Genomic DNA, 14,244 nt, shown 5'->3' with positions numbered 1-14,244 from the left:
CATATCAGGTGGCCAAAGTATTGACGCTTCAGCATCAGTCCTTCTGATGAGTATTCAGGGTTGATTTCCTTTAGGATCGACTGTTTTACTAGTCAGAGACTAGTAAAACTTAGGCTTGGATTCATATCCAAGCCTTATCATTTAATTCCTCCTAACGAAGTAACCAAGTGACTTCTCCATTTAAAAAGGAAAGGAAGTCAACTATAATCTGTAAACATACTATTCTAAATATTATGAAAGCACATAAATGAGTCAGCAGTAACTTCCTCTTTGCCGAATAGCCTGCATGACTCTTAGCATGATCATCTCCTAATGGGACTAAGAATCAGATAAATGCACTGGCTATAAATATATTTCTATAACATGGGAAAATAAATATTCTTAAAGAAAAAAAAAAGAGATAAACACAAAGGAACCCAATCATAAAATAGCATTTTCATACCAGAAGATCTCTTAGATGGTCTTCCTGTCCAGTCCTTCTGCTTTAAATATAAAGAAAATGAGGTCCACATAGGTTATGTGACTTGCTCGGCTAAAGCACCAGCATTAGAAACCAAGTTTAGCTCTCCTTTCATGTCAAGCACCAATTTCTCAATAGTAAAAAGCAAACAAGCTCACAGAATGTAAACATTCTCATAGCTACGTAACGAAAAGGAGTCAAGATGGTACTGAGAGAAAACCACTTGAATTTTTTAGCTTTATTAGTCGAGTGAGCAAGACACTTAAATATCATTAAGTGAATATTGCTAAAACAAGAGAAACCTCTATTCGATATGTGCTATACAGTCACAGCCTACTCTCACCTATACAGATTAATCTGCTCTTACATAATTTATTAAATGCAACTTCTCTGCAATGACTTTTCTTGATGAGAAGAATTTGAGAGCACATGATACAACTAAAGTCTTTATCAACACAAAGTCAAAAAAGCGAAAATGTAAGTCACGGTTCTTACAAAAAAACAAAAACAGTTAATTAAAAATAATTTTATTCAGCATTGTAATCAGATATACTTTAATATGATATGTAAAACTTCAAATTCTACTTATTCTGGAGTGATTTGATTCTGGGAAACTATATAACATCTACATATAAATACTAACAATGAAAAAAAATAATAGGTATGTAAGGACAGGTGTGTGATAAGCATGGGTTACTGGAAGAAACTAATATATAGCTACTTTCAAAACCTAATGGTTGCGTTGTCCAATTATCAAGTAACAGTCATGAGAATCTATTACATGCCAGGTATAGTTTCTTTGTAAAGCACCAGAAAAAGAGATGAAGATGTCTATGGTTCCAAGACCTCACCTTACAGTCTTAAGGGGCTACACTACAACCAAGGCTACCCCTTCAACATTCCTGAGGGTGAGGCAGCGAGTACGTAACGGAAAGTTGGTTTGCCCTCAGTGGGCTAGGAGGGCGGCACAGGAGGCCCAGATAATGACCGTGATGATGCAAAGCAATCAACACTAACAGGGATTTTAATAAATGTGTTGGACTATACATAAAAGGACGAATAATCCTGCTGAAGGACAACAGGGTGCAGAAAGAAAACCAAGAAGATACAAGAAAACAAATAATACAAGAATGACCAATGGGAAACTCTGGATTGGGGTCAGATTATAAAGGCTTTGAAGGAAAAGAAAAAAAATAAAAAATATATATATATACACACACACACACACACATACAGGATGGGGAAGTTACTACTGCTAGGATGTTTGCACAGGTTATTTAGTTCCCTGTCAAGTACAGACCCCCCAATTTACATATGAGGATTTTCTACAAACTGAGCTCAGGAAATAGAACTCGAGAAGTAACTTGCTTATGACGACACACAACACACGGCAGAGCGAGGAAACCTCAATTATATCTGGTCTACGTGCTGGCAAAGCCTAAGCCATTCACACTATTCCAGACAGCCTTGATGCCATCTTGGAGTTTGATTATTATTCTGAAGAAAATAAAGATCTAAAGGTTTTTAAAAGGAAGATTAGTATGGTCAAACTTCTATTTTAGAAAGACAACTTCTGAAAACAGTGCATGAACTGCTTTGGAGGTGACAGGTAGACTATTTAGAGAATTATTATAAAAATCTAGGCAAGAAAAGTTAAAGACTAGTTAAGACTGAGATAACGACAATACATAATGAGGGGTGATTCACCCAGCACTTCAAACGAATAAGGCTCAGTGACCCACTCCAACGACGAGAAAAGGGAAAGAGTTCCAGCTTGGATGACTGTGTAGATGGAAATGCCTTCAATTAAAGAGTACAGAAGGAGGAGGAGATGAGAGCACAGAAAGAGAGGTGACCAGAGGAGGTGACAGCTTCTGAACACGACGAATTTTCTTGGAGTCTGAGAAGCCATCAGGAAATACGAGTAAAGATCAGGAAAGTAATATGAACTGGAAATGGAGAACTGGGACACAAACAACAGATGTTAACGATAGCTGAAGTCATGAGAGTGGACAAGATGGCATAGAGGAAGCTTTTGGCGTAAGTGTGAGAAAGGAGCTGCCAAGAGTTAATAAATAAGCTCAAAAAGGACCAGGAGACAGTAGTATGCTAGCACTCAGGAGGGCAGGTTATTTCATGAAATAATGGGATGCCAAAAGCATACAGTGTGCTATTGAAAGGTCAAATAAGACAAGTGAAAACAAGCCACTGGCTTCAGAAATCAGTTGGTCACTGATGACCTTTATAGTTTTAATAGTGGTGAGCTTTAAAAAGAGAGAGACACAATTAAATAAGAAGTGAAGAACTGTTGGGAGTGCAGATAAATTTGGCACTGATGAGAAAGAAAAAAACATTATATGGAAAATACGGCACATAATGCACATACACCACACTGACCAAAAAGTTTCCTGAGTTTTTGAAGCTTTGCTACCATCAAGTAAAAGATACATTTATAAAATGCAAAGTTTACTTACTGAAGTAAAGATTTATATTCCAAGAAGTCTATGTTTGAGAATGCTTCAAGATTCAAATAAGCCATATAATAACAGAAAGGGAAATATTGTTTCATTTAGGTAATGTCTGAATTAACATCCAGTCTTCCAAAGGGGATCCTATAACTTTTGAATTTACTCAAATTTGCAATTCTTGCTATAGTTAAGATATAAATAGGCAAATGCCTTCTTGCCTTGAGAATTGGTTAAACACACACACACACATTACCACCTATTTCAAAACTGAATCAATATTCCTTATATGTACCAGTTAGGATTCCATAAAAAAATATCATTCATTACAAAGAAATAACTGTCACTCCACTCTCCGTACAACAGAAAAGAAAGTCCTCACAAGAAGACAACGTAAATAATAATCAAAAGCCATGTTACTACCCACCCCCTCAGTTTATTCTAACACAAACATACATGACATGCATAACCTTTCCACAACTCAACAGGTCTTAGAAAGAACCAAAAGAATTGGTCTCGATGAGAAATGTGTGGGAAAAACTAATGATTCAGTAATGCTGCTTATTTTCTGAATCAATACAGCATCATTCCTAATGACTACACAATCTTCCACAATAGCAGAATAGTTGAACTTCTTAATCTAACTGCAATCACAACCCATAAAGCTCAAAAACTGCATAATTACGACACAGAACTTTATGTCTCCACTAAAAGATTATTCAGAATTAAACATTCATAAGACAACTAAAAATCGACACTCATGCCAATAATTCAGTAAGTCCACTACAACTGTTAAGTATTAACGACATAAGTGTGAGAGCTGTTAGATCACTAGCCGTATTTTAAAAATACAGATCCAAAGTGAAGCTGGATCAAGATACTTGCATAGCCTAAGAGTTCTCAAAAACACATACTGAAAATTAAAATAAGGCTTAAATTAGTACACATGAATTTTTAATATATGGTGTCTTTATTTCACAGTATCTCATTTCTTAAATACAGCCTCAGAAACTTCATTCAGAGATGTTTCAGTATCATTTGTATGTGTTAACAACTCTGCTCCTTGCTGCTAGTTATTTCACAAACTAATACATGTTTTTTCATTTTGTTTTTAAAGAAGACCAACACAATATGAAAGCACAAACACTCTACAAGTTAGGCTGCCCGCTGCAGATTGGGCACAAAGTCATAACCTATTTATTTTCTTTTATATTTGGCGGAAATTTATCAACAATACCATTTTACAAAAGCATCATTCTTCAGAAGCCTAATTTCAGACAAATTAATTTTGTTTCCTAACTGAATCTAATTAAATGTTGTATTTTTGTGTTTAAGTAGTTGAAGTTAACAAAGATGAAATTTAACTATGAAAACACAATTGTATCTTCAGGACCAGAACAGAAAATTCATTTAAAATTCTCTAAAATATGAGACTTGAAAGCTGAAAAAAAAGACTGAGAATAAAATCTATTTTTCAGATCTATTTTATCTGCTTCAAGAACATAATGAAAATGTAGGTATACACTGGATTTTTTACATATAAAATCAATTTTTACTACATCTAAAAGCTTAAAATATTCTTTTACTGACTTTCATGTACAATAATGCTTTAAATCAGATTTACATAGTTATGAATTAAGCTAATCTTTAGGAGCTACTTACAATCCAGAAGGCAAATTCCTGGCCATAGTGACACCAAAGGAATACCGCACAGCTTCAACAAGGATGAAGTCACCCACCACTGACAAAACCCAGGAGCCCAGCAAAAAGGACTAAAAACAAAACAGGAAGAACATTAGAGGGAAGAAACTTCTAAAAATAACCTTAATCAATTAAAACCAACTCAGGTTTACACATATTTTTTTAAAGTTTCTTTTTTGTTCCAAAAGACTTTTCAAAATGAGGGATTAAAACCGTATTGATCAAATGTTATTAACTTCCATAATTTCTAAGTATGTTGAAGAAAAGATATTTATAGCATGATTCATTTTTACAAGTAATGCACAAACTATTAAGCAAATTGAGTGATTAGAACTATATTAAAAGTCCTAATTAAAGTGGTTATTGCCCACTTGCACTGATATTATTATCTATTTTCACCATTATTATTATTTTATTATGCTAAAGGCTTCAATTTCAAATTTTTCTTTGGTTAATGTCCATGCTCCAAGTCAGACAGAGGATTATGTAATAAAAAGACAACTGTTAAAAATAACACCAAATGAATAAAACTACTTAAAAATAAGAAAACAAATATCTTTTCCCCATAACCAAAGTAACAAAGGGAAAATACATAAAAACTTACTGCAAATTTTCTGCTTCCATATCTTCTTTCAAATATCCTAAAATTATAAATAAGCAGACTACTGCAGAAAGTATCTTTCAGATCAAGGCAAATTATTCTTCCAGAAATCAACCTCCAGATCTATAGATGGGGAATTAAAAAAGAATAACAAATATGAGTAAGCTCTGTTGGGGGTCTCTTCGTTAGCAAATTTATCATGTTTACTTCAGACTGCTTATTTTTAACACTCTAAGCTCAGATCTCCCAAGGCAGAACTGAAACTCTCCATCTCTGTAGCAGCTCTTAAGAGACGCATACTGAGGGCATCCTAGGAGGTTCTGGCAGGAGAGTGGGGCTATTCTCACTCCTGGACAGAGGATGGTTGTCCTCTACCCAGGCAGGCCCCAGCCCTAGAGCGCAGATGCCCACAAAGTGGTCCAGGAAAATGGGACTGGTGTCAACCCAGCCAGATGAACCAAAGTAACACCACCCCATGATCAGAAAGGCGCCAACTCGGGGCCTCAGGGCCCTGACACTCCCTTACGAGCAGTGTTTCTCAGGGCTGGCCAGATGCTAGAATCCCCTGGGGATCTTTCTAAAAAGTACACCAACTCTTAGGCTCTCTGACTCAGCTGGTCTAGGGCAAGGTCTGGGCATCAAGAAAGAAAAACGGTTATGTAGGTGATTCTACTGCATGGACAGGGTTAAGAACCATTCTATTACAGCAACTGAAATCGTAACGGAAGCTCTACGATATTCCCACAGAAAGCAGTAGTATAGATAAATAACTCAGTCATAGGAACCTGGTGAAGCCCACCTGAGCAATGGCATTAATGACATCCTTATGAAGAAAAAGCGTCATGCTCAAGAATGGATTAACACACCTGCCAATGCAGGAGAGGTGGGTTCAATTTCTAATCCAGGAAGACCCCCACATGCCTTGAAGCAACTAAGCCAGTGCACCAAAACTACTGAGACTGCAGGTCGACAACTAAAGCCCCCATGCCCCAGAGCCCCTGCTCCCCAACAAGAGGAGCCACTGCAACGCACAGCCCAAGAACTGCAGCTGGAGAGCAGCCCCCACTCGCTGCAGCTAGAGAAATGCCCCTAAAAGACAAATAAATGAAAAATTAAAATGTTTTTAAGAAAAGAATGGACTATCATGCTTAAAATGACTAATCAAGAATTTAACAAAGAAAAGGTGGCGATTATAACCATAATTTGCACTAACATTCTGTGATACTGTGATTTATAAATTAGAAATGGGGCCTCCCTGGTGGCTCAGCTGGTAAAGAATCCACATGCCAGTGCAGGAGATGCAAGAGACCAAAGTTTGATCCCTGGGTCAGGAAGATCCCCTGGAGAAGGAAACGGCAACCGGCTCTGCAGCAGACTGGGGGACTATAATACAGGCCATGGGGTTGCAAAGCATTGGATATGACTGAGCACACGCACGCGCTCACACACACACACACACATTTAAAAATATATGTTTGGTTTTTGCCTGTTTCTAGCACAGAACTCTTAAAGCCCTTGGAATTGCCAAAGTGAAGAAAGCCATCACAGTGTCTTTTGTCAGATTAATGAGGTGACTTTTGGAAGCACCTAAGAATGGGGACTGGCTTCCAGGAAACCAACCCTGTAATTAGAAGGTTGGAACCTTCAGTCCCACGTCCTGACCTCAGGGAGTAGAGGAGCTGGAAGGTGGGTCAACTAACAGATGTCCTGTGATGTAATCAATCCTGCCTGTGTAATGCCCTGGAGGAGGGCATGGCAACCCACTCCAGTATTCTTGCCTGGAGAATCCCCATGGACAGAGGAGCCCGGCAGGCTACAGTCCACGGGATCGCAAGGAGTCAGACATGACTGAAGCAACTTAGCACACCTGCACGCCTGAGTAATAAATCTACATAAAACCCTTAGAAGGACAGGCCTCTGAGAGCTTCCTGGGTGATGAATACGTAGAGATTTGGGGAGAGTGGGGCAAAAATCCAAGAGAAACTTCTTATTGATTTAACCACCACCATAAAAGAAATTCACATACTCACAATCTGCTAGAGCTGAGAGAGCTTAGCACATCTAACAGATGCTCAAACTGAAGCAAGTTTCTGCAAATATTAAGTATGCAAACTAATCATACCAACAAAACAGATTTAACAGTTTAAATCTCTTGAAATTAAAAATCGCATTTCCATAGTAAAAGGTGAAGTTGAAATGTGCAAAAGGAAACTGGAAATACTGCAACTGCTTCATTATATAATCTGCTTTGCTGAAAATTATCAATAAATACAACTGGAAAAAAGACTTGTTAACGGGATAGTAATAATAAATATTTCTTACAAACTGAGAGGCTATGAGACACTGAGACTGGCAGAAAGGAGGGCAAATCGGAGACGAGAGACTTGCTTTCTCCTCTCCCAGGGCCAGTGGAGTGGCGCTCACCTGGAAGTCGTCCTTGACAGCCTGGAGGTCGTACACGAAGAACCTCTGACAGTGCGGCAGGACGAGGGCCAGCAGGAGGGACAGGGCGCTGGGGACCAGTAGGAGACACTTGGACACAGGTGCCTTGTCTGGGGGGAAAACGACATGGCTTTCAGAACGCCTGTCCCTAAGACTCTACAGACCATACGGGTGAAGAGCAAGAGAGTTCACTTCTTTTCAATTAGGATAAAGACAAAGTTCACATGCTCTGGAATTTAATTCTTGTTTACATACATTTTCAAAACATCGCCCTGCAGAGGTAAGTGATCAAAGGGCGCTGGGAAACTGCTGACGGGGGCTTTGTTGTCATCTGGTTTTTATATGAAACCAAACCAAGTTTACTTTCATAGACTACCTTTCAGAAAAGCAGCCACTGAAGTGTAAAGAAACAGACAAGCAGGCTTTCCATCAAACTGACCAGTCAGCTCTTGAGCATGACTGGGATTCACGTACATAAACACTTATTTTAAGAAATTTAAGCTGCTCAGTTGTGTCCGATTCTGCAATCCCATGGACTGCAGCCCACACGGCTCCTCTATCCATGGGATTCTCCAGGCAACAATACTGGAGTGGGTTGCCATTCCCTTCTCCAGGGGATCTTCCTGACCTAGGAATCGAACCCAGGTCTCCTGCATTGTAGGCAGATTCTTTACCACCTGAGCCACCAGGGAAATTTAAGAAAAGGTTAAAAGTGCTAACACAGCTGACTGCAGTGGCCTGCTGAGATTTTCCACAACGGGCACCCCCAGAGCCTTGTCTGAATCTCACACAGCCTTCAAATGACAGCTCGGTTTCCACTTCCTTCCAGTCAGTCTCTCCCATTTTAGGGGGGGGCTTTTCCCCAACCCCGCACCCCTGTCTCCAGATACTACTTTACCAGTCAGGGTCTGGAACTTTGCCTTCCTGACTACATTAAAGATTCCCAAGGAAGAATCTTCAATATGATTCTCTTCTATATGCTTCTGAATGATGGCTATAAAGCCTAGCACAGCTCCTTGAGGGAATGAAATATACAGATCATCAACACTCAGGACCACAGGAAAGCGTCACCAAAAGGGACACTCTCAGATCATGCGAAGCGCACTTCAACGGTATTCATAATAAATTCCCTGGGAAAGAATCCACTGGTCACAGCTGGTGGTGTGGTTACCGCACTTGTTTACGTATGTAAAAATAGCTCAACTATTTCCTCTCTGGTAAGGTCTTACCAACAGCTAAACTCAAACCACGGGTAAAGTCGCTGCATACTGCCTCCACCACTAAGATGCAATCAAGGCTCCAGGGAATCGAAAAGCTAACAGAGCTCCCCACCCTCTAGAAAATGGAGCCCCACCCCCTGCCCAGGAACTCAAATGTACAGGGAAGCACTACAGCTGTGAGCCTGAGCAGTTCTATCGAGCGCTATTTCACCCGCAGTTCTCCTCACCTGTGAAATGAAGAGAAGAGAAGCTCCCTCAGAAATCCTATTAAAGAATGAAGGCAGGGAAAACTGCCCCAACCACCGCAATCACCATCCCAGGTGATGACTGCGGCAAGCTCCTCCCTTACCATTCAGACAGAACTGAGGATCGCGCATGGGCAATGAAGGTGCACCTTGAAGGTTTCCTTCTTGACCCTGGACTTCATCTATGCTTGTGAAATGGGCCCCCTCGTTTATTCCTGCCTCTTCCTTGCAGCCTGTAGGAACCACTGTAGGTTCATCGTCTCAGATCTCAAACAGACACCTCACTGAGCAGCAACGCTACTGCTTTTCTCCAGTAACCTTCCTGCTCCACATTCCCGGTGGCTTACATGTCACCATATGAATAAATGGACAGTGTGCTCTGGTGTCCTCACTCATATTTCTACAATGAACAAGCTCCTGCTGCTGGGGACCACGCATCACCCCGAGGCCCTGAGATACAGTAGCAGATGATGGACAAAGCTCCTCCCCTGTGGTGCTTACAGTCTAGACAGCGGAGAAAAGAAAATACACAAAGTGAGCTAAATACGTGTCATGACAGATAGAAATAAATACTACAGGAAAATTAAGCAGGGTAAAGAGCGAGGCTGTGTGACCTACCGTGGACTTCCTGCTCTCTTTCCAGGTAAGAGACAGGACTGCTGCCCACCCACACCTGCCCCTGACTGAAGTGGGACATGGCGATGTGACCTGCTTTGGCCAACTCAACATGATGTGGCCAACTCAACATGACGTCACTCCCAGGCAAACACCGGACAGCCAGTGACTGTCCTTAACCTGTGCCAGTGCTCAAGATGGAGGCTCGGCTATGAGTCAGATCCCAGCATGGAAGACAGAGTGGGACAGGTCCTCCTGGGTGACTCACAGAGAGGGAGGCCATCAGTGAGAAACAAAGCTTGTCGCTGCAGACCTCTGACGTTTTAAAGCAGTTGGCTGCTGCAGCCTAACTAACTAGCCTGCCCTGGTGTAGGGGGAAACAGTGCTGGTGGGGAGGGAACAGGGAGCTTAGAAGGCCCTTCTAAGGTGAGGTATGAGCAGACGCCTGGGGATGTGGGCCCGGCAGGTGCCTGGGGAGCAGTGTTTCTGGCAGACGGAAGAGCAAGTCCAAGGGCTGTGAGACAGAAACACGCTCCACACGATGAAGTAAGGCTGCCAGGATGGCCAAGGGGAGAATGCGCGCAGAGCAGACAGGCAGGATATAAGGTCAGAGAAGTTGAGGAGCAAACAGTGGAGAGCCCTTAGAGGCCACAAGGACTCTACCCTTTCCTCAGAGAGTGGCAGGATGCTCTGGGGGAGGCAAAGGAGATGATAACACGATCAGACGTGTTTTCACAAGGTCGCTTTGGCTGCTATACCCCATAGGAAGGCAAACGGACAAGAAGCGAGACCAGGAAGGAGGCCACCATGATAATCCAGACAGGAGATGATCACAGCCTGGACCAGGGTGATTTGGATTGGGGTGGTGAAAGTGGTCAGTACTGGCGTTTGTTTTGAAGATGAGAGTGGTCAGAACTGAAGTATGTTTTGAAGGTGAGAGTGGTCAGAACTGGAGTACGTTTTGAAGGTACAGCAAGCAGGATTTGCTGGTTAATGGGGTGTAAAGCATGGGCAAATGGAGAAATCAAAGATGCGGCCAAAGTTTTTGTTGTGAGCGGTAGGAGAAACGTTGCCAGTTCCTAGGCTGGGAAATTCTGTCACCTTCACCCTTACCTTGCCTACAAGATCTACAGCCATCTTGCAGAGTGCTCTCTAAGCCCACTTCCACCCCCACCTACCAAGGCTCTAGCCTCTCACCAGTGCCACTCAAAGTCACCAGTCCACAAGTTGTTACCAGTCCACAGTGAGAACAGAGTGTTAACCAACACACTACGTCCTTCAGGTAGGAAGTCCTGCTATGAAAAAAATATCTGTACTGAACACGCACTCTGCTCAAATTTATCTGCGGCCACCCCATGTGATTCTGTCTCTCCTTTGTTCTAGTTTATTTTTTCATAGCACTTATCAACAAGTGACTTATTAAATAGTGATTCATCAAGTCTATGATTCAAACTGACTGTAAGATACACCATTATTTTAGGTGTTACTAAAAAAGAAACACTGTCAAATGTAATTCTAAGATGGCACCAATTGTAAAATACAACCCAAGGCTAGAAACACTAAAATGTGAGAAAAATTACAATTTGGAATCAAGAAATACATTTCTTTGGGTACTGCCCATCTCCCATCCTCAGTCCCCACTAGAATATAAGCTTCTCTTTTTTTAAAATTATTTATTTTAATTGGGGGCTAATTACAACATTGTAGTGGTTTTTGCCATACACTGACTATATCAGCCATGGGTGTACATGTGTTCCCTACCCTGAATCCCCCCTCCCACCTCGAATATAAGCTTCCTGAAGGCAGAAGTTCTGTCTATATGTTCACTGCTGCAGTATCCCTCAGTATCCCTGCCTATAGCAGGATCAGGTCCATAAAGGCAGTCAACACATGTTCGTGTGTTGAAGGGTGACTAATGTCTAAGAGACGCTCACTTAATGCCAGTGAAAGCAACCTAACATCCATGATGGGTAAGTAGATAAATAAAATGCAGTATATCCATATAATCGAATAGAATCAATTATATTCAGTCTTTAAAAGGAAGGAAATCCTCACATGCTACAACATGGATAAACTTTTTGGACATTATGCTGAAAGAAATAAGTCACATACAAAATGATAAGCACACACAAAATGATAAGCACACACAAAATGATAAGTATGATTCCATTTATATGAGCTATCTAAGTAGTCAAATTCAGAGACAGGAAGCAGAATGGTGGTTTCGAGGGGCTGGGGGGAGGGAAGAATAGGGAGCTGTTTAATGGGTATAGAGTTTCAGTTTTGCAAAGATGAAAAGAGTTCTAGAGATAAATGCACAATGTGAATGTACGTAATGCCACAGAACCATACACCAAAAAATGGTTAAGATGGCAAATTTTATGTTATGTATGTTTTACCACAATTAAAAATAAAGACTGAAAATAAATAAGTTATTTACTGACTTAATAACTGATCCTATTTTTTCAACCATTTTCATTCTGTCTAGGACTAAACCACTAAAAATACAGATCTGAGTACTTAAATCAGAGAACCGTTAAGTTCTCCTCTTAAGGTGAGCAAAAATGAGGTCCCAAAAAAACCAATGAGGAAAGCTACAAGATAATATACAATTGTCCAAGAAGTCCTACATCACAGGGAAAGTATACAGTATTACTGTATACAGCAAGATTTACTCAAGACCTGTACATTTCACCATATGAAGTTTACTTTAAGGAAAAAAAAAAGAACTTGAAACAATGATTAAATTCTAGTTAACAACATGTACACGTAAGTGTTTAGAAATAAGTGACTACAACTTATTTTGAAATCATCAAAAAAATAAGACAAACTGATGAAACAGAAAACAGGTATTTAATAGAACAAATGTGCAAAATGTTACCTGGAGAATCTATGTGGTAGGTATAGTTTTTATTACAACCATTCTTCAACTCTTCAGCATGTTTGAAATTTTTCATAATAAAACATGGAGAGGGGTACACAGTGAATCACAGAATTTGAGAGCTGAGAAAACACTTCAAAATACATGAACCAAAAACTTATAGAAACAGATAAATCCACAATTATAGTAGGAATCTTCAGCACTCCTGTCTCAGCAATCAGTGACACAAGTAGACAGAAAATCAGTGTCATGGACTGAAATGTCCACTGCCCTCCTCCAGATTCATGTGTTGAAGCTCTCACCACCAATTCCACTGCATTAAGAGAAAGGGTCTTTAAAGAGGTAATTTAAGGTTAAATGAAATTAAAAGACGCTTACTCCTTGGAAGGAAAGTTATGACCAACCTAGATAGCATATTCAAAAGCACAGACATTACTTTGCCAACAAAGGTCCGTCTAGTCAAGGCTACGGTTTTCCCAGTGGTCATGTATGGATGTGAGAGTTGGACTGTGAAGAAAGCTGAGTGCTGAAAAATTGATGCTTTTGAACTGTGGTGTTGGAGAAGACTCTTGAGAGTCCCTTGGACTGCAAGGAGATCCAACCAGTCCATTCTAAAGGAGATCAGCCCTGGGTGTTCTTTGGAAGGACTGATGCTAAAGCTGAAACTCCAATACTTTGGTCACCTCATGCGAAGAGTTGACTCACTGGAAAAGACTCTGATGCTGGGAGGGATTGGGGGCAGGAGGAAAAGGGGACGACAGAAGATGAGATGGCTGGATGGCATCACCGACTCAATGAACCTAAGTCTGAGTGAACTCCGGGAGCTGGTGATGGACAGGGAGGCCTGGCGTGCTCCAATTCACGGGGTCGCAAAGAGTCGGACACGACTGAGTGACTGCACTGAACTGAACTGAAGAGAAAGGGTCTTTAAAGAGGTAATTTAAGGTTAAATGAGGTCATTAAGGTGGGGTCCTAATCCAATCTGTCCTTCTAAGAGAAGGAAGCACCACGGCTGCACACATACAGAGGAAAGACCATGTGAACACACAGGGAGAAGACAGCCATCACAAGTCAAGGAGAAAGGCCTCACCAACCCTTTCATCTTGGACTTCCAGCCTCCTGTCCTGAGAGCAAATAAACTTCAGTTGTTTAAGACACCCACACGGCAATACGCTATTATATCAATCAGTAAGAATATAGAAGACTTGAAAAACAGTATCAATCAATGTGACCTGACTGACATTTATAGAACACCCACCCAACAATAGAAAATTACACATTTTTTTTTCAAATGCATATGGAACATTCCACAAGACAGACCAACCATATTCTGGGCCATAAAACACACTTCAATAAATTTAAAGAAATTAAAATCATACAAAGTATATTCCCTGACTACCACAAAATTAAAACTAGAAATCAACAACAGAAAGATGGATGGAAAATCTCCCAAATACAGTTGACCCTTGAACAACACAGATCTGAACTTCAAGGGTTCACCTATGTGATTCCCCCCCCCCAACAAATACATAATATGGCACTACATGATCCATTGTTGGTTGAATCCACAGATGCAGAACCATGGATATGAAGGGCTGACTATAGACTTAAACT

At 40.7% G+C, this 14,244-nt stretch overlaps 1 protein-coding gene across 2 annotated transcripts in view; it reads right to left on the bottom strand.

The window, feature by feature from the left end:
• The window catches only part of UBAC2 (UBA domain containing 2), a 170,476-nt gene that overhangs the window by 132,911 nt on the left and 23,321 nt on the right, over positions 1-14,244 (bottom strand). Inside the window, exons 2-4 of one of the 2 annotated variants that reach the window (XM_019971668.2) lie at positions 7,652-7,779; positions 5,231-5,350; positions 4,588-4,697 (exon numbers count right to left, since the gene is read on the bottom strand). In XM_019971668.2, coding sequence (XP_019827227.2) covers positions 4,588-4,697; positions 5,231-5,350; positions 7,652-7,779 — 358 coding nt within the window. The remainder of the gene's footprint in view (positions 1-4,587; positions 4,698-5,230; positions 5,351-7,651; positions 7,780-14,244) is intronic. The other variant, XM_070800431.1, reaches the window with a different exon arrangement.

Source organism: Bos indicus, chromosome 12 (genome assembly GCF_029378745.1).
Source record: "Bos indicus isolate NIAB-ARS_2022 breed Sahiwal x Tharparkar chromosome 12, NIAB-ARS_B.indTharparkar_mat_pri_1.0, whole genome shotgun sequence".
NCBI lineage: Eukaryota > Metazoa > Chordata > Mammalia > Artiodactyla > Bovidae > Bos > Bos indicus.
Note: the sequence above shows the minus strand (reverse complement) of the source record. Positions and strands in the feature narration are given on the sequence as shown.